Source organism: Carcharhinus amblyrhynchos, chromosome 5, assembly GCF_965287045.1.
Source record: "Carcharhinus amblyrhynchos chromosome 5, sCarAmb.v2.hapA, whole genome shotgun sequence".
NCBI classification, from domain to species: Eukaryota; Metazoa; Chordata; class Chondrichthyes; order Carcharhiniformes; family Carcharhinidae; genus Carcharhinus; species Carcharhinus amblyrhynchos.
In genome coordinates, this window is record NC_137328.1 from 47,761,124 (window position 1) to 47,782,840 (window position 21,717).

The following is a 21,717-nucleotide window of genomic DNA, read 5'->3' on the forward strand; positions in this document are numbered from 1 at the left end:
TTATTTTTTAACAAGGGTGTTAAAGAAGAACAACATTGGGAGGCTGAGAGGTTTGGGGAGCAAATCATAGAGTCATAGAGGTTTGCAGCATGGAACAGGCCCCTTCAACCCAACTTGTCTGTGCCACCATTTTTTAAATCCCTAAACTAATCCCAATTTGCCCGCAAGAGGGCATTAAATAATTAGTTGAATAGAAACAATATGCAGGGATATGGGAAAAAAGACACTAACTCATAATGCTTACTCAGCAAGTTGGTGCATATGTTATAGGCTGAGTGGCCTCCTTTTAACCTATAGCAATTCTGTGAATGTTCATAAACTATCAATTCTGCTGAATAATGATCAAGTCCACAATACATTAGGTATATGGTAAATTAGAATGTGTCGCAACATGTATTCATCAACGTGCAAAATGATAGAATAAGATAGTTCAGGGCACAGCCAGCAATAATGGGGACCAACACTGGGTTTGCACAAGATTCAGGAAAACAGAGTTCAGAGATGGGTAAAGAGAGAAGGAGGGATAAGACCATAAACACAAGGATGAACATATTAAATTTGAAGTTTTAGTTGACTGGTCACTAATGTAAATCAGCTTGGATCGAAGTGATGGATGAAAGTGTTGGGTGATAGTCAGCAGAGTTTTGGAGGATGTGAGGCCAGCCCGGAGTCATACAGAACAGAAATAGGCCCTTCAGCCCACCATGATTATGCTGGCCGTCAATTACAGATCTATACTAAACCTGTTGACCAGCATTTGATCCATAGCCTACTATGCCTTGGCTTTGGATTTAAGTGTTTAATCTAAAATGTTTCAAGAGTACCTGTCTCCACCACCCTCTCAAGCAGCATGTTCTATCTTTCTATCACCCTCTGAGTGAAAATATTTTTCCTCAGACCCCCTCTAAACCACTTACTCCCCACCTTAAACTGCCACCCTATGGTCTGAGACACCTCTGCCATGGGGAAAAGTTTCTTATGATCTATCCAATCTATGCCTGTCACAATTTCGTATATCTCTATCCGATCCCCCCTCCGTCTCCTCTGCTCCAGGAAAAACAAAGCCAGCCTGTTCAGATTCTCTCATAGCTGAAACTTTCCACCCCACCAATATCCTGGTGAATGTCCTCTGCACTCTCTCCAGTGCAATCATGTCCTTCTGATAGTGTGGCGATCAGAATTGCACACACTATTCCATCTGTGGCCTAATCACTGTTCAATAAAATTGTAACAAGACCTCACTGTTCCTATATTCTACGCCCCGATTAATGAAAGCAAGCATTCTATATACCTTCCTGACCACACTATCTTCCTGTGCTGCCACCTTCAGGGATCTATGCACTTGTGCACCAAGGTCCCAATACTCCCTAGGGGGTCTCCTGTTCATTATGTATATCCTACCATTATTAAACCTCCCAAAATGCATTACCTTACACCTATCTGAATTAAATTCCATCTGCCATTGCTCTGCCCAATTTGCCAGACAATTAATATTGGTCCGTAGCCTAAGACTATTCTTCCCGCTATCAACAGCACCAATAATTTTCATGTCATCTGCAAACTTACTAATTATACCTTATACATTCACATCCAAGTTGTACAACAAACAGCAAGAGTCCCAGTGCTGATTCCTATGGTACACTGCTGGTCTCAGGCTTCCAATCACAAGAGCAACCTTCCACCATCACCATTTGTGTCCTATTAATGAGCCAAGTAGGGGAATGAGAGTGAGATGAAGAGGGAGAGAAGGGGTGAGGTGGGGAGGGGGATTAACTTGGTGGGAAGGGGGTTAACAGTAGAAGTAGTTGAATGAATGATCCCAACTTGATGACAGAGAAATACATGTGTTCCTAACACGTGTCAGAGGTGAGGAAGGAGAGAAACAGAGAAGGGTTTAAGGAGTTTGCTAGTAGTGGAAAGGGAAGCCAAGGTTTTCTTTGGATTTTAGAGTAATCTTGGCGTTGTGGGTGGTTTTGGCAGGGTAGGGTGAAACACACAAATGATTGCTGTTTCATCTTGTAACGTAGATTAGCAATGATCGGGGTAAATTACCCTTTTTTAAACAACAGATGTAGTGATAGATGGTTATACTTGTGTATCAGATATGCAAAGGTCTACACCTGTGGGACTTAAGGGAGTGAAATTGGGGGCCTTACCAGGTGAAAACCAAGATATTGTTGACAATTAGGGCTCTGAAGTAAAAGTGAGAAAGTGAATTAGCAAATTGCTAACTTCAGATGTTTGCTGGATTAGAAGGTCACAGTCTATATGCTGTTGGGAACTTAGGATGCTGTGACTTGGCAGAGTGTGCTTTCCAATGATGGATGCAAAAGGAAGTGGGAATGATAAAGGGTGCAGTATATAGGTGTTACAAGTTAGTGAGATAGTTGGAAGCTACCTTGTCGGTGACCAGCACTGTGGGAACAGAGTGCCTATAGGAGATTGGCTGTGAAAATGGAACAAGGTGATAGAGGAGAAGATACCAATGGATTAGAGGGAGAGATGAAGCTGTGACTCTAAGATAAGCATGACTGCAGCACTCTGGCAGTTCGACCACCGGAAGTGTCTGATGGAATAACCAGGTGGGAAGACTTTGGTAAGGGGAAAGTGCCATCTTTCAAGACTGATAGTAATTTCCAAATACAGGAATCCAGATACACCAAGATTATAGGAAGTGAACAAATGTAATAACCTAAGAAGTGTGTGCTGTAATTTAAATACAATTTTAGTGGATCTGCAAAGCAGGAGTGAACAGATTGGCCTCCCTGCTTTATCTATTTATTTGACCTTGATTTTGCCAGGTAAGACAGTTGAGAACCAATTCTTATTTACAATAGCAAGACATACATTCCTTCCAGCAGAACAGGAGATAATGATTGACTGCCCATTAAACATCCCACCAAATCTTCCTTTATAATGGCAATCTCTCTCTGAGAGGCTGTAGAATAGAAGCTTGGGAAATGAGAAAATGTCAAATTGGTGTAATAAAAGGGTGTCTCCTTAGGCTGAAGGCAATGCATGTTTGTTGGGTCAGAGTAGAGGCAGAATTACTCTGTGTGTAATTGCACTGTATGTGACCTTAAAGTGCTTGAAGCTGACACAGAAAGCAATAAAATCCCTCGTCTTGAGGGAAACAGGATTTGTGACTTCTGACACCAGACTGTGGAACTCCACCGACAAGCCTTATCCAGTTAATTAGAAAGGACATACACTTAGCATACAAAAATACAACTTGTTCAAAATCAATAACCTTTACATATGAACTCCATTATTGAATGTTTATATAAAATGATGTTTGACATTAGCCATAGCTTAATGGCCTTCAAAAGTCAAGTGGTTCAGCTGGTCCCTTTGTTTGAAAAAAAAACAACTTGGAAGATTTTAGTTGTTATTGAAAAGGGTACTCAATAATGGTAATATTGAATGAATGACTTTCATTTCAGACGCATGTCTGTTTCATTTTAATAATGTTGGACATGTTATCAACTTCAAGCACAGTGCATGTAAAAGGTTTCAATTAAACTGCTCTTTCTGGCCATAAGTATCTAATCTATGATTGCTTCTTTTAACAAGATTGTTTTATTTTATTTTTCCAACATCACCATAGTAAGCCTTTTGTTTAGATCCCTTCTCTGTTTAAAGGCTTTTATATAAAATGAACATGATTTTGGCACAGTTTTCAACCAGTGCAGCTGTGAACCATCTAATGCTTAAAGAAGCTTTCAAACAGGACTTTTTAAATTCTAGTTCTCGTCAGACAATGGGAAAGACTTGGCATACAGTTTGATGTATGTAGTCCGTGATGATTTCACTGTGTACCAGAATATAGTGGGAACTCTTGGCATGGGATTTTCATGTGGCCAGTTGGTTTGATGCACATACTAACTACTATTGTAGTTAGTAATACAATAGATAATCAAATTGTAATGCACTGAATTATTAAGTGTTTGTCAAGAGATCATTAGCTAATTATTACTAATAGGTCTGCAGTAAATATTAAATAGATTAAATAAATTAGTATTGCTGAAGAAAGAGAAATGCTGTCAAAGCTTTTCATCTTACGCTCAGGACAGATGCAAGAATACCAAATCTCCAAGGGAACAACAATTTATACTGCATGAGAAGAGGTTGGCAAGTGGACTCGGGTACAAGTGTTGCCGTGGAGAGTGGACCACACATAGGGCCTTGTCCTTTGTAAACAAAAAGAACATGTCCATGCATTGTGCCTTTTTCAATTAAACAAAAACCTGGGGGACAACCACCCCCTGGTTTATTTCCCATGGCAATGCCTTGACCAATTTGAGTTAATTTACCTGGTTTGAATTTCAAGCTCAGCAGTTAAGTATTTCCTGGCGTGTTACTCAAGGCAACACTTCTACTAATCAGAGCCCTCTTGCCAACCAATCAGCACCCTCTTTTCAGGAAATATAAATTGTTGTTCCCTTTAAGATTTGATATTCTTATCTGTCCTGGTGAGTACAAGATGAAAAACTTCAATGGCATATCTCTCTTTTTCAGCAATAATCAAGTCCTGTACTATCAAGCAACTAAATAAATGATTACATTTAGAAAATTCAAGAGAAGGAACATTTAATAAATGGTTTGATATAATCTCAAGTTGGAGAGGACAGAGCAGGCATTTCTTCTATTCATTGTGAGTAGACCAAATAGTGAATCTGTATTAAAAATAAGTAACGAAATGAGGCTATAATGAAAATCTCAACTTGGCCTTGCTTGCACTAACAGAAAATGCATGAAAATGCAGAGCACTGACGAAGGGTTATCAGACTCAAAACGTTAGTTCAATTCTCTCTCTACAGATGCTGTCAAACCTGCTGAGATTTTCCAGCATGTTCTGTTTTTGTTTCAGATTCCAGCATCTGGAATAATTTACTTTTATAAAAACTCAATGTAGTCTTTAACAGGAATTATGCATTTATGACACTTGCATTATAGGTAAAAGATAAGTACCGTGAGATGGCACAGTCGTACACTGATTAGTAGTGCTGCCTCAGTGTCAGAGACCTGGGTTCGATTCCAGCCTCAGGTGTTTGTCTGGTCTGCATATCCTCCCCATGTCCATGTGGGTATCCTCCAGAAGCTCTGGTTTCCCTTCTGAGTCCAAAAATGTACAGATTAGGTGGATTGGTTATGGTGAATGTGGATTTATGGGGAGAGGGCCTGGCTAAGAGAGTCTGCCAGATAATTGGTACAGACTCAATTGGCCAGATGGCTTCCTTCTGCACTGGAGGGATTCTGAATCAACTTTGGATCAAAACCACTTGTAAATCAAAGCCAAACTGATGTAGGTGCATCAAAGCAGAAGTAAAATGATTGTTAGGGATTAATACAGGCAAAAATTTGGCTTCCATTAATTTTATACGAGTTCAGAATTGATGCTAAATGGTGAATTCGACCATTTTTCAAGGAACGTATCTTCATTGAGCCAGTCATGTTTGGGTGCATTTCATTTATCAATAAGTATGGATTCACAGAAATACTGGGGCTGAGAAATATCCACTTACAAATAATAATGGGAATAATTGAAAGATAACTATTCTACTCATTTGATTATAACTTATGATGGGCACAGGCCCCTCAGAGTAAGTTGTTCATGTTCAATGTGCTTTCAGATTCAAAAGGAGAACTTTTAACAGATTTCCTTGAAGATATTTATGTAAAATGATCAGAACTTCTGCCAGTGCTTTACTGAAATATTTAAGGTTTCAGACACTACAAAAATATGCATTAATTATTGGGAGCACAAGGGATTGCAAGTATAGTATAATTCCATTAAATTTATTATCCAGGATCATGGCTTAAAGTTTTGAAGTTAGTGAGTAAGTCTTGGGATGCCTTGTGATATAATTCAAGAACCTTCTTACACCATGAGCACCTCCTCAATAAAATCAAGCCAATGTTTTAAAAAAACAGGTTGCTATCACTGACCTGATGCTTGATTGGGCTCTGTTGGTTGCCTTTTCAATAAATGCACCTATAGCACATTGCATAACCTGGATTAAGTACATCAACTTTTCATGTTTAAAATCAAGTCCATATTACGATTGATATGCCAATTTGATTAATATTGCCAGAAGACAACGCCTAATTCTGAAGTATTTGCTCATCCCAGTGGAGCTGTATTACAGTGTAGCTTCTCTAATCATGGAAACACTAACTGTGAAAAATAGCTGTCAGATTGAATAATGGATGCATTAACATAGGTGGATATTGTACAGTTTTTCTCAAACATCTTTTATAGGTTATGGAATCATTCTGCAAGGAATTCCGTTAGATAATTAAATAACTGGCTTGAGTTAATGGTCTAGGAAATTCAGTTAGAAGAGTAATATGGTCAAACTTCTTTGTGTGCCGCTTTATTTACTAACATGCTATGTTTAGAAAGGGGTAAACTATAATTTTATTACACAAATGATAGTCTTGAGCCAGTGATGAATTTATCAATCAACTACTGCTCCATAATTTATTCAGTTCTCTTTATTATTAAAATAATATCATTTATTTTAATATGTGTAAATTGTTTCTATCTGCCTCCTTATTACTAATAATGATGCATGCACCTTCATATTTCATCAAGTTAAAATGTTCTTCACCTGCGTGAAGTATTGTCCATAAATCATCTGCTTCACTTTTCTGCCCAAAGGCAAGTCTGACCCACAGTTCCATGATTCATGAAATATATTCCAATGGTAAAGAAGGAACGTAGGAGAAGGGATAATCAGCCGTGGTTATCGAAGGAAATAAGGGAGAGTATTAAATTAAAAGCTGGTGCGTTTAGAGTGGCTAAAAGTAGTGGGCAAATAGAAGAATGGGAGAGGTTTAAAAATCAACAAAGATTGACTAAGAAGTTGATAAAGAAGGGAAGGATAGACTATGAAGCTAAACTAGCACTAAATATAAAAAAGGACAGTAAGAGTTTTTACAAATATAGAAAGAGGAGGAGGCTGGCTAGAGTGAATGTTGGACCCTTAGAGGATGAGAGGGGGGATTTAGTGGTGGGAGATGAGGAAATGGCTGAGGCCTTATATAAGTTTTTTGCCTCGGTCTTCATGGAGGAGGACGCGAATAGTTTGCCAGATATTAAAGATAGAAGGTTGAGGACCTGAATGCGATTACTGTCACTGGAGAGGTAGTGCTTGATCGACTAGTGGGACTGATGGTGGACAAGTCCCCAGGACCAGATGGAATGCATCCCAGGGTTCTGAAGGAAATGGCAGAAGTGATAGTAGATACCTTAGTGATTATTTACCAAACTTCGCTGGATTCCGGGGAAGTGCCGGAAGATTGGAAAACAGCTAATGTTATGCCGCTGTTAAAAAAAAGGTAGCAGGCAAAAGGCAGGGAATTATAGGCCGGTTAGTTTAACGTCTGTTGTTGGAAAAATGCTTGAATCCGCCATCAAAGAAGAAATAGTGAGGCACCTAGAGAAGAATTGTTTGATAGAGCAGACGCAGCACGGATTCGTTAAGGGGAAGTCGTCTTTAACAAATTTATTGGAATTCTATGAGGATGTGACTAGTGCGGTAGACAGAGGGGAACCGGTGGATGTGATGTTTCTCGATTTTCAGAAGGCGTTTGATAAGGTGCTGCTCAAAAGGTTGCTTCAGAAGGTTAGGGGGCATGGAGTTGGGGGTAAGGTGTTAGCGTGGATAGAGGATTGGTTGTCTAATAGGAGGCAGAGAGTTGGTATCAATGGGTGCTATTCTGATTGGAGGTTGGTGACTAGTGGAGTGCCACAGGGATCGGTGCTGGGGCCTCAGCTATTTACCATTTATATAGATGATCTGGAGGAGGGGACTGAGTGAAGGGTGATGAAATTTGCTGATGACACGAAGATGAGAGGAAAAGCAAATTGTGCAGAGGGTGTGGAAAGTCTGCAGAGGGATCTAGATAGGCTGAGCAAGTGGGCGAGGACCTGGCAGATGGAGTACAATGTTAGCAAGTGTGAGGTTATCCACTTTGGCAGGAATAATAGTAGGAGGGATTACTATTTAAAGGGCGAAAAGCTGCAGCATGCTACGGTGCAGAGGGACCTGGGGGTCCTTGTGCATGAGTCGCAAAAACCCAGTCTGCAGGTGCAGCAGGTGATCAAGAAAGCGAGTGGAATGTTGGCCTTTATAGCGAGGGGGATAGAATATAAAAGCAGGGAGGTCTTGCTGCAACTGTATAGGGTACTGGTGAGGCCGCAGCTGGAGTACTGTGTGCAGTTTTGGTCGCCGCACTTGCGCAAGGATATATTGGCCTTGGAGGGAGTGCAGAGGAGGTTCACTAGGCTGATACCGGAGATGAGGGGGTTGGACTATGAAGAGAGACTAAATAGACTGGGTCTGTACTCATTGGAGTTTAGAAGGATGAGGGGGGATCTTATAGAGACATATAAGATAATGAAGGGGATGGATAGGGTAGAGGTAGAGAGATTCTTCCCGCTCAGAAAGGACAACAGGACTAGAGGGCACAGCCTCAAGATAAGAGGGGGAGCAGTTTAGAACGGAGTTGAGGGGAACTTCTTCACTCAAAGGGTGGTGAATCTCTGGAATTCTCTGCCTGTTGAAGTGGTGGAGGCTACCTCGCTAAATATATTTAAGACACGGGTAGATAGGTTTTTGGTAGGCAAGGGAATTAAGGGTTATGGGGAGAAAGCGGGAAAGTGGAACTGATCCACTTCAGATCAGCCATGATCTTATTGAATGGCGGGGCAGGCTCGAAGGGCTAGATGGCCTACTCCTGCTCCTATTTCTTGTGTTCTTATGTTAAGATCTCCACCATGGTTAGAAAAGGAGGTAGGTCCCAAATCCACCCCATCCAGAACCTGGATCAAACACCATGCTGTTGGCACTGGTCATCCAACCACTGGGCAGCACAGTGCTTAGCACTGCTGCCTCACAGTGCCAGCGACCTGGGTTCAATTCCGGCCTTGTGTCATTGTCTGTGTAGAGTTTGCACATTCTCTCTGTGTCTGTGTGGGTTTTCTCAGGGTGCTCTGGTTTCCTCCCACAATTGAAACATGCAGGTTAGGTGGATTGACCATGCCAAGCTGACCCTTAGTGTCAGGGGGACTAGCAGGATAAGTGCTTGGAGTTACAAAGGTTGGGTCTGGATGGGATTGTTGTCGGTGCAGGCTCGATGGGTCGAGTGGTCTCCTCCTGCACTGTGAAAGTTCGATGACTGTAACTGGTTGCCTGAGGAGTCTTGAGTTGCTATGACCACTTACACATATATGTGCATGTTGTAGCCTGGAGCAATGGATAGTGACGGTAGTAATTTCTTCCCATCGCATGGCTGACCAGGAATCTCTCCCACTCTTACTCCCGTTGGGGTGTATTGGAAGAATTTGCAGATGGCTGTTCAACTTGTTTGGCTGGATGAGGAATGCACCTTCCTTGGCCATCTCGGCCTGGAGTGGGACTTGAACCCAGAGTTTCCAGCTAAGAGGCACTATTCACTGCATCACAAGTCCTCCTTTGTCAGCATACAATCTAAATTTTAAAAATGAAACTCAAAATGACAGTTTATTTTACATGTTTAAAAAAGTGTATTAAGTCTGTAGGTGTTTGCTTTTTAAGACCAAATCTGATGCATTTGAAGCCAAAACTTTTCATGCATAATGAGTGTCCTATTATTCATTTACTTCAGTTGTACTATTAATTTGTTTTTATCTACCAGTAAAACAATATGCATTTTTAACCTTTTCTTCAAATTCAGTATGGGAATGAATCATGACAATGATCATCCATCCTGTGCAGATGGCCTCCATATAATGTCTGGGGAATGGATCAAAGGACAAAACTTAGGGGATGTATCCTGGTCCCAGTGCAGCAGAGATGATCTGGAAAGATTTCTCAGGTATGTACATACCAAGTTTCTATTGCTACTGAAAATGTCCGTAGCTGTTATTTTGTTGCAGCAATTTAATACAACAGACTATAGACATTTAATGAACGTAATGTAAAGGACTAGTCCTTTGAGTTTTTGTTCTTAACTTTTACATTTCTCTCTAAATCTTTCCTTAAAGGGACATCATAGTTTTAGTTTCACTGGTGGGATGCCGAATAACAAATTTTGTGCCAAATTTCTTTGTTTGCTATTTTGGAGCAATCATTAACCAGTTTAACATAATTAAGTGAAGGAATTCTGTGAAAAAAGGTGCAAACCTGTTTAGCAGTGTGCCACCAGAGGAAACTAAAGTCTTAAATACTACTAGGACTGTGCTTATTCATGTAGCTATTTTAAGTCAATAACCTGTCAACCTAATTGCATTCCATTAAAGGAAACATTCTGTAATGAAACATTTATCACATTGTTAACTTTTAATATAGTAGTATTTGTATTAGCGTTCCCATATGTCGTAAGACATTTCCTGTGAATGTTGATAACTCCACAGTTTGCTAGAAAATTGGACGGCAGCAGCTTGTGCTGTCTATCTGTATATGTATGGTGAGCACATGACTGCCAGTTGTAACATCAGATTTTACAGATCTCCAAAAGGTTATGAGATGGTATATTTTAAATTACAACTAAAAGATTTGTTGACGCTACCTGTTTCATAGTGTAAAGCGGACACCTAAGCATCCAATATGTTAGGTGGCACTGAAGGTATGTAAGCCACCATGTTGGTAAAGGTGAAAGTATAGGCATCAGGGCCTGTATCTGATATTAAGCCCTTTATGGAAGCAAATAATGGTTACCAATTTTTTGGATAGATTCCTGGAGATTTAATCACGTGACTTTTTATCAAATGGCATTTGATCACATGACATTTCCCTCTGTTTCCAAATGGGATTGCAGTTATCTTAGTTGAGGATCACCAAACCCTGAATAAAATATTTTTAATTATTGTTTTGTATGATGAAAGTAACGGAATTTATAAATATAAGAAAAAGAACAGTATGATTTAAGAATAAGTAATGTTTAACAAAAGCTATTTCTATGCAGCATTTCCTGTAGGCCAGGCAGCGAGCTTCAAGGTATATGCAAGCTGTCCACAGGCTTGTCCTGTTTAAGATGTGGCGCAAAATAATTTAAAGATATTGCACACTGAACTGAACAGGCACACACAATGTAAAAGCTTCTCTGATGTCTTCATGATATTAACCTCTATGAGAATCACTGATTCAATAAGAACATTATCGATGGCTAAAGCTTTGTACAATTTTATGATTTGGTAAAATGAACACCGTGGTCAGTAAGTTTGATTGTTATTTTAGTCCTTATGGATGCCTTTACAGGCCTAAAATGCCATCTGCACTGACTGCACAAGCACACTTCTGGTAGGGCTGTTGCTATTCTGGGTAGGTTGTTAGCACGCGTGCTAGAAGAATGCAGAATAAACATATCATCACATCAGTCACTGTTTAATGCTGATTTGGCTGCAGCAGTGCCACTTTCAATCTCAGCATTCTAGGTATTACTCTCTCTTAAGCTTGCATGGCTAAACATGTTTTCAAAAGCAGAAAGGATCTCCCCCAAGAGTTAAGTCCCTTCTCATTATTTTTTTTGTGCCTATTCATTAAGTGCATAGGCGTATTAAATATTTTTGCATGGTGACTTAAAGGACCTGGCTTATGTTTGGCTTGTGCGGGAGCTTCCATGCGGCTTAGAGGCAACATTTCCTGCCAGTGTTATTTAGCAAAAAATCAACTTCTTTCAGACTAATTGATTTTGACATACTGTTGCTGAGCTGGTAGAAGTGCTTGGCTTGTACTGCAAGTTACAAGATAGTGAAGACCAAATGGGGTGATTTGGCACATGGTGGAAGCCTTGGTTCTGATTTCAAGAGATTTGTTCAACCACTTTCTCCCAGATGTGGCCTGCAACATAATAGGGAGAATGGAGAGAGGCCCCACAAAGGAGAGCAAGCTGCTTGAGCAGGGAGAGTATGCAATTGGATTTTCAGAAGAGGCAATATCCACCCAAACTCTTTAAGGAGCAAATCTTCTATCTCAACTTTTTAAAGGAACAATGTGTATAATGTCTCCATTTCTGTGAGGTAATGTTCTCAGAAATCTACCACCTTTTGCAGATAGACCTACCACCTCAGTTGGAGGGTGAGAATGACATTACCATGGACTGTTAAAATAACCAGGGCTTTAAACATCTTCATGTCAAATTCCATCCAGGCTGGGGCAGGTGATATCTCCAATATCTCCAGTTTTCTATTCACTTGTTGTAGAAGAGAGATCACTGACGACCTATATGCTATGAGCTGGGAAGGTTTTCCCGAGAGAAGCAAGCAAAATGAACACAGTAGTTCCCCAGGATTACCCAATTGCCCCAACCCCTGCTACCCCAGTGGCTGCTGCAACATTGGTCGGAGGCTGCTGACTTCAAGTGAACGAAACTGCTTTGTGGCTGGCTGACTTTGTGCAGCTCTGACCCTAGAAGGGTGAACTTTGCATTGTACGATCATAACTTAGGCAGCAGCAGCCTGATTGACCAGCTAAAAGGCAACCGCACTGGTGAAGTAGAGTTGTGGGAGGATAATCCTATCTGTTAAGAGAGCTCATGCCTCATTGCCCTTGAGATGTGCAACAGTCCATCTGGTGTAGATACATCTGCAGTGCTGTTAGAAATACATTACAAACTTGGGCAGGCACCATGAACTTTGCATTGACAGTAACTGGTCTGGGTTAATGGTGGAGGTGGGACTCCTTGCCCATTTCCAGACATTATCGAATGTCACAGCAACAGTATGGGGAATGAGTTCAGGGACTTCCCCTTTTTTGTTAAAATCTATGCATTGTGATGCTCTGTATATGAAGCTTTTGATAAATATTTGAAAATCCTGATAATCCAACACTTGCAAGATAACTTCAATGATGTTCCATTTCCTGATAGAGAAGTGTAGATCATGCAGTTGTGCCTTTGTATTACAGCCCACCTCTGTTTATCATTCCCGTCTAACACTGCGGGAACCTCCTCTTGCTGAAATTGCCCATCTGAGCACCTCTCATTCTGATTTTATAAGGCCCTTGACACTAGCACATTACGTTAGATTTGATAGTGGGATAGGGAGTTGAATTCCATAATCTGCGGATGATAGCTGACTTGGAGGAATGGAAGACAGTGAGATATTAACCAACTGCAAAAGGACACAAATAGGTTAGTGAAACAGACAGACAAATGGCAGATGGAATTGCATATAAAGGGTTGAGAGGTGATTCATTTTGGCAAAGGGGATAGGGATTGGTGTAGAGGCATGGTTCTAAAGAGTGTGCAGGGACTGAGGGACCTGGAGGTTCATGTACATAGATTGCTGAAGGCAGCAGGACATATTGAAAGAATAATTAGCAAGGCATATGGGATCTTCATAAGTAGAGGAATGAGTGCAAAAGCAGAAACATTATGCTGAAATAAAAACAGAAGACTGCAGAAGTTGGAAATCTGAAATAAAAACAAAGTGCTGGAAAAACTCAGCAGGTCTGGCAGCATCTGTGGAAAGAAACAGCTAACATTTTAAGGTGAAGATGACTCCTTCAGATTTGAAGGGTCAGAGAGATGTGATAGGTTTTATTCTATTGAAAGGAGGAGGGGCAGGTCGTACAGGGAAAGTTTGGGATCGGTTGGCGGGTGGGAAACAATTAAATGATGAAGATAGCATAGAACAAAAGAAAAAGGTGGCTCTAATGCATTGGCTCAGAGGGAATGCCAATGGCAAGGTAATTCACAGACCAGGGGAAAAAAATCAAATTGGAGGACAGAGTTCATGGTCTGAAGTTGTTGAACTCAATGTTGAATCTACATGGACAAGCAGTGTCTGTCCTTCATCCTTCAAGGAGAAATGACCAGGTACCTGCTCCTGCACACAAGTGCCATGTTCTTTACCAGTGCCACCCCAAACATGACCCACAGTGTCTGCCAATGGATGATAAGCTTGTAAGTTGCGATAATGCTTCTTTGGTCCTTGGTTTCCAGCTAGGACTGTTGAGAGAAAGGGACAATATCTTCTGGTCAAAACATCTGTGTCTGCGAGAAATCTTATGAGCTAGTCTTGGAGAGCAGAAGCCTTTGCTGTACTGAGGCTTGCCAATCAACTTGGTGTTTGGCAAGCTGTCAGATGGGCAAAAGTGCAATGCACTCCCTTAATGAGCATTGTCAGCCACTTCAGGTCTTGAACAGCAGGTTAGGTGTAAGGATTCGCATTTTAATCAGTAATCTCTAAACTGTCTGTGCTTTATATGCTCTGTCTGAGGCCAGAACTCTCCATTCACCTGACGAAGGGGCTAACCCCGAAAGCTTGTGAGTCTATTATCAAATAAATCGGTTGGACTAAAACCTGGTGTTGTCAGACTTTTTACTGTGATCACCATCTCTACCATGTGTACCCATTTCACCATGGCTGACTTCCTCCTGAGTCTATGTCCTTCGTCATTAAAAAGTATTGTACCCCTCTGATTGTTTTCATCCTTTCACAGGCAATATGAGCCCACACTCCTGAAAGGGTAAAAAAGGGCATGATCAGTTTCTGTCATCCTCTTTGGTCAATGACAGCTTCTCCAATTCTTTGGAGTTGAGCGGAATGGATGAGTGACACTGTGGTTGGTTTGCTGCATATGCAAGGGGTGGAGGAGCCTGGTACTTCGTCCATTTCATTTTACTTTGACGCTTGCTGGATTACTTCTGGAAGTAAAGGTGAAGAACAGAGTTTACAGAACATGTTAAGGTGTGGTGGGAAATTCACAGCAGTACACTCTGGAGCATCAAGAGAAAGCACGCAGGAGAGCTGTCTATTTTTCAGCTGCGGAAGTGAAAAGATATACAGATTGTCACCACAAAATGGCGGTGGATACAAAGGCGCTTGCTACTCCAACACCCACAGCTTAATTAGACCACGACCCCAGAAGCATCAGCACTTCTTAAGGGGTTAGCAGTTGTAAGTCAAGTGAAGTGTGATTCCTTCAACAAGATGTGTGATTTTGCTCTGACCATCAGAATTTTCTTCCTTGCGTGTGTAAGCATTCACAAATCATGGAGAAACAATGATAACTGGAAGGGAGCAAGGACATGGGAAATGAGGCATCAAGGGGCAAGAATTGCTGACTGTGAGGAACGATTGATCAATGAAGATGGGAATTTTCTAGACTGCAAACAAACATTGAGGCAGGGAATGATGACAGCTTGTTGAGGGTGACAGTATTAATGAGATCCTCCTCGTTCAGCTGCCAGACTCTAAGAGGTCATTGACAAACATAGATTTGCATTGGATTGGTCCATGATTATCTTTAGTAAAGTATTGCAGTAGTTTGTCATTACCTTTTACAGTACGGCTCACCAGGAAACTCTGGTCTTTTCGTCAGCCACCAAGCATATTGGAAGGCTTTAATGGCTGATAATCAACCTGGTTATGAGCGTGCCTTCCATGGCCATCAAGTCCTGAAGTGGGACTTGAGCCCTAAGCTTCTGGTCCAGAGATGAGGATGCCATCTATTGCACCTGAAGATCTCCCAACCTTATTGCCTATGCAGCCTAAATTGGAAGGGTGTCCTGGGTCATGGAGGTTGTACTCACCTCATTGACATTGCACAAGCAGTTTGAATTTGTTTTCTTCCTGCTCACTGACATAACATCAGTCCTTTGCTAGATTTTGCCTAAAAGTGTGTACCAACATTGTTCTTCGAAACCTGCAGCCCTTTGGTTCCGAAAGGATCAAATACAGCTGTTCCCTTTAAATGGCAGCAGTCGTTTTTAGTTTCTAAATGCTGTAAAGATTTGCTTTCTTGTCCCACCCAACAATATTGGAATTAGCTGACCCCAGGATGAGAGGCAATGAGTGACCAGAAGCCCCAAGTTACTGCAGGGCTGGTGGTGGAGTGCAGCCCAGTAATTTCATTGTGTTTAGGTTCTTTAAGTGGAGCTGTCCTGTCTGTGATACTAACTCTGAACAGTTTGTAGATACATTTGATATCACCCATCTCCCTACATCTTTCACATTTAATTGAGTAACACACTTACTCAATTAAGTCAGGTTCAGACAAGCATCCAAACAATCATGAGCTCGATTAGAATTTGAATTTGTTTTTTGGAGCAAGCAAGGCGATGAGTTTGTGTCTGCCTGGTCCACTCTGAGCATTGGCTTTGTAACTTAAAGAATAGAGCAAAAAAAAATTTAAAGAAGCAAATCTGTTTAAAAAAAAATGTACCAACTGCTACTTTTCAATGAGTTCAAAAAGGTGAAATTTGAGCTCCACTTAGACAGAAGTCATGCTGGCCGGTATTTTCCGACTTCACTGGGGTGAGGCTCATAAAATCATGCCTGAGGCCAACTGAGAATCCCGTTGTGCGAACCTCGCCCACCCTGGAGGCGATAAAATTCCGGCTGCTGTATTTGTCCGTGTAAAGGTCATACCAGGATTAACATGCTTTGTTCCTGATTCAGTTGAGGAAGCCTCAGCTGGAAGCTGCCGTTCCTTTGTGATTTTCTGATTTGGGAAATCTACTAGTTGGCCACAAAAAGTCAGAATACTTTTTCCCCTTTCTGCTAATAGGTTTTCTAAACATCCAAGAAGCGATCAATTGTGTATATGCTTCCCAGACCACTTGTTCCTTAGACTGAGTATTAAATTGTTTTGAGGTGCGATAGATAAAAATATGCATCAGTGATGTGCGGGTGTTTGAACCACTTCTGATAACTCTGTGACAAGCAATATAATGATGTAGTGTTTCTTGTTTGTGTGTGAGATAATCTTTGGCTGAGCTTTGTTATGGTATGCCAAATTTATTTGACAGCACAACTCCTGTCAAATTTTATCGCCTTCTTCCTGAGGTGTCGACATACCAAAAATCACGGTCTTGGCAGCTGACAACGATGTAACTGAAAATCAGGATTTTTGATCGCAATCTGGTTTGAAAAATTGGCCATTTTTTCTCTACTCATCGATAATTTTATAGACATCTGCAAACTAAGTGCAGCAGGTGACATGGATTTGAACCATTGATCTGTTGTTGCCGTGCCTCTTTGAGATTTCTTACAGTCGAGTTACATTTTTATTCAGGGCTTAATCAGTGACAATTTAAAGGTATTAGCAATATTTCTAAGTCACATTGGTGGAAACTTTGCTGAAAGCCCCGAACTGTTAATTATTAGAGTCCATAATCTGCTTATTTTCATGTTTTATTGGCAAGTTCTGTGCTCTCATGAGAATGTTCTGCTCTATTTCATTGCTTGAGTGATCCATAATGCATTATTTATCTTACATAAATGAAAGAGCAAAATCCAAGTGAATTAACTCTCCATTTGAACCAGGTTTAGTTTCACTTCATTGGAGAAATAGATTCTATAGAATATTGCTTTTGGGCAAGTAATTACAACATACTTTGGGTATATCATACTTTTGCGGTAGACTCTCATTGCCAGAGGACAAGATAGAAAATCACAAAGATGCAGTCCTTGATTTTTGTCTCGTGTTGTAAGCTACTTGGTATAATTAGTCAACTCCATTATCCTTATATCATGTGACTACCGGAATAATAGAAAGCGAACTAGGCAGGAAGGTGGAGTTGAGGTAGATCAGCCATGACGTTATTGGAATGGTGCAGCAGGTTCATAGGCCTATTTTTTTCTCCTGTTGCTTACGTCCTCCTGATCTTATGAGCTGGATGGACCTTGGTCTTTTTCAGTTAGCAAATTCTGTGCTCCGTTCGTCCATGGATGCAGTTTTCTGGTAAGTGCTCCTTGGAAGCAGTGGAGGCATAGAAACTGAAAGTTACGCCCATTAGGCACAAAGGTCAGAATAGATGGGAAATTGTGTGCTGAAGTGACTTCCACATACAAATATCTGACATGTACTTCTATTTTTGAAATCTTACCTCTTGATGGTGTTCATTATTTTTAACAATAATCGAATCAAAGATTTCCCACAGTGCAGAAGAAGGCCATTCAGCCCATCCAGTTGTCATCAGCCCTTTGAAAGAGCATCTTGCCCAGCAACTGAGGGACAATTTAGCATGGCCAATCCAACTAACCTGCACGTCATTGGATTCTGGGAAGAAACTGGGGCACCCGAAGGAAATCCATGCAGATACAAGGAGAACGTGCAACTCCGCACAGACAGTCACCCAAAGCTGGAATCAAACCTGGGTCCTGGCATGGCATCAAAGCCCTGGAATTTCCTCCCTACCAGCACTGTGGTGTACCTAAACCTCAGGGACTGCAGCATTTCACAAAGGCAGTTCATCACAACCTTTCATTGGGCATGAAGGGAAGGGCAATAAATGCTGGCCCAACCAGCAATGCCCATGTCCTATAAATGAATTAAAAAAGAGGGAGGAATCATACGTGTCCTTGTGCAAAGTCATAGAAGATCCTCTATCTCATACTTGTCATCAACCAATCATTGGTGAGCAACTTCTAAGTAAAGAACCTTTTGTACTGAGACTAGAGTTACTCTGGGGAATGCCCATCCCCCACAAGGGAAAGAATCGACATCAACGAGATTGACTCAGGCACTTTAGAAATGGCTGAAACCCTCACCGTCATAACCATTGGGGCTCAACATATTGCAAGCCACTCGTTAATTAGCTTCATCACTTAAATATCAATGTCTGCAAAAGAGACGCTAATGCCACCACCATCTTGCCCATAACCAAGCTATGATGCTGAGAATGAAATGACTGAAGTCTTCCCACCCAGTACACAGTGATAGGATCACATGTGCTAGTATACATGCAGCTAAGGCATCTTGCACAAGTTGAGCACATGACTATACAACTACAGCTCTTTGAAAGAAAATGCATGCATTCTATTCTACCCAATGGTCCAGTTTCCTGGATGGATGCTATATTCAACATTCCAGGCTTCCAGAAACCTCAGCTTTCCTCACTAGGCATGTCCTCTCCCCCTGGAATGCAAATGCTGCCAAAGTAGTAAGGGCAGCAGACCAACAATATTGCCTGGAGCATGCACAGCCTGTTGAGTTGTGATGCCTACACCTAGACTTATGGGTGATAGTGCCGGGTGATGAATGTCTTGCATCCAGCATGCTTGAAGTGCAACCACTACCCAGCATCTGTTCTTGAAGCCTGATCATTGAGTCAAGCTTGGATGGACAATGAAAAATACAAGGCGCATCACAGTACTTTGACTTTATAAACTGGATTGTTTTGTAATAGTTTAGCAAAAGAAGAAGCCCACAAATGTGGTCACAGCCTTGCTCATAATGACTTCACCTCAAGATGGACCTCAACGTGGCACCTTCATTATCACTGGAGAGAACATCCTTCAAAATATTACCACTCTTTTGGAATTCTGTAGCATAGAAACACACCGAGTCATCTATAAGCGTATGGAACTATATTCAGAAAGTGCTGAAATGTTCTCTATACAATGTGAAAAATGTAGTCATGGTGAACCCATTAGTGCGGTAGGTGAGATAGCGCTCTGTGCTCGCATACACTTCTAGTACTCTCCTGTGTGACCTTGGAGGAAGTAAAGGCAGGTTACTCATTTCTCAGTCTCTACAGCAGTGAGAAGCGTGGTGGGTCTGCTTCATTGTGCAGGAACCCTTCTTTAGACTACACCTTGGCATCTTTGCATGGACAACATTGGCAACAGGCGAGGGCCTTGGGCAGAGGGGCCAAGAAGGTGGAGGAGGATGTGGTGGGGGCACAGAAATTGAAAGTTATACCCATTGGGATATTGGGCATAAAGGTCAGAATAGGTGGAAAAATCATGTGGTGCAGTGACTTCCACACTTAAATATCTGTACAATACGTATAGGCAGCAGCAATGACAATGTTTCCCTTGGAAATAAATGATGGGATATCCATACCAAGATTAGCTATGACCTGTGATCATGAAAGGTGCTATATAAATGCAAGACTTTTGTTTATGGTCAAGTAGACTGTTAAAAGTTATCATGTATGCAGGAAGGATGATCATTTGTGTAAGATACAGGGGATTAGCCAACACTTACAAAGCTGTGTGGCACTCTGAATTTACAGCTTCAGAAGAGGAGCAAGAAAATAATTTTTTTTTAAATTGGTTAGGTGTTCAATCTACGTATATCCTACTATCTTAATTAATTTATCTTTCCAATGTAGATTTTCCAATTAAGAAATTCCTCTAACTTACCAGAACTCACTATTTAAAACACGGAATGGTGGTTATGCTTTTCTCTGCGTGCATGCTTTGATGGCCCTTTCTCACACTACAGTTTATGTTGCGTTCATCGGGTGAAGGTCAACGTTGTTAGAAAACAGAACACTTTTCATCTGGTGATACTATTAAGTGCAACTACATCATGCACAAGGGAGCTTTGTGAGAGAAACATACATGCTTAATACTGCCCAAACAAGGCAATCTGTTGTCAGTATTTGGCCGCATTAACGCCTAGCAGTGATGGATAACATTCATCACAGTTTTTTGGACAGAATTTGAACAGAGGCACTCTCCCCTGCTTCAGGCTGTTACCAGCATTGGACTGGCCATCCACTAATGATTGTTGCTCCACTTTCTGCCTCAATGGGAAGAACTTTGGTTTGTGCTGACACTGAATAGCTGATTCTACAAACTGTGTGCGCCCAGCGGGCAGCCTCATCTAGAGCACACATTCACATTACCAATCTGTAGCACTAATTGTTTTGACAGATAATGAAAAATGTTCTTACTTCATTGAAGTATGCAAAGCTCACACTTAATATGTCATAAAGAATGGTGTGAATCTAGTTTTATTTTCATTAATTATTTCAGGGTAAAGAATTGAATCATAAAGTAAACCTGGGTTTGAAGGTACCCCGGATGAACCAAATGAAAGCTTTTTTGGCCTGTTTACTTCATCTGTCTGTTTCTGACTCTCACAGGTATCATCCTGCACCATGCACCACCACCATTCCATTACCAAATATTTCCCTTTGACCACCCTGTTATGCATACCTCATGAGTCTACAATGCAATTCCTGACATATGTTCAGTGGTAAGAGTTGGTCCTTATCAAGTGTATTTCCTGGACTGAGAACATGAAATGTAATATAGAAATATAGTATAATATTGGATAGAAGTATAGTATACTATGATAAGTATGGCAGAGACTGCAACATGCGTATGGACTGGGTATTTCAAAATTGGTCCCTCATCTTTTATCCAATCTTGATAGCTTTAAAATTATGAAAGGCAAGGTGTAGGAAGATGTATCTACTCATGGGAAGTTCAAAGTTCAGGATCAGAAATATAGTATAGTGACTAATAAATCCAAATAAGGAATTGAAGAAAATCTTTACTTTGAGATTACTTAGAATATGGAACTAGCTACCACACAGTTGAGGGTGAAAGCATAGGTGTTTTAAGCGGCAGCCAAGTAAGGACATAAGGGAGAGGGCAGGATGTGCTGGTAGAATTAAATGAAGTGGAGTGAACAGAGGCTTGTATTGAGCACAAAACTTGTCATAGAAACATAGAAACTATAAGTAGGCCATTTGGCCCTTTCAGCCTACTCTGCTATTCATTTTGATCACGGCTGATCATCAAATTCCGTATCCTCACCCGCCCCGCCCTGCCCATATCCCCTTGTTCCTTTAGCCTCTAGAGCAATATCTATTTTTTTCTTGAAATCAGGCAACATTTTGGCCTCAACTACATTCTGCGGTAATGAATTCCACCCGTTCTACCCTCTGGGTGAAGAAATTTCACCTCACCTCAGTTCTAAAAGATTTACCCCTTAACCTCAAACTATGCCCCTAGTTCTGGACTCCCTCACCGTTGAGAAC

At 41.1% G+C, this 21,717-nt stretch overlaps 1 protein-coding gene across 1 annotated transcript in view; it reads left to right on the top strand.

Annotated features, from left to right (window-relative positions):
• Positions 1-21,717, top strand: part of LOC145343014 (A disintegrin and metalloproteinase with thrombospondin motifs 19-like) — a 414,592-nt gene that overhangs the window by 147,081 nt on the left and 245,794 nt on the right. The window contains exon 9 of the mRNA XM_080188739.1: positions 9,724-9,864. Coding sequence (XP_080044865.1) covers positions 9,724-9,864 — 141 coding nt within the window. The remainder of the gene's footprint in view (positions 1-9,723; positions 9,865-21,717) is intronic.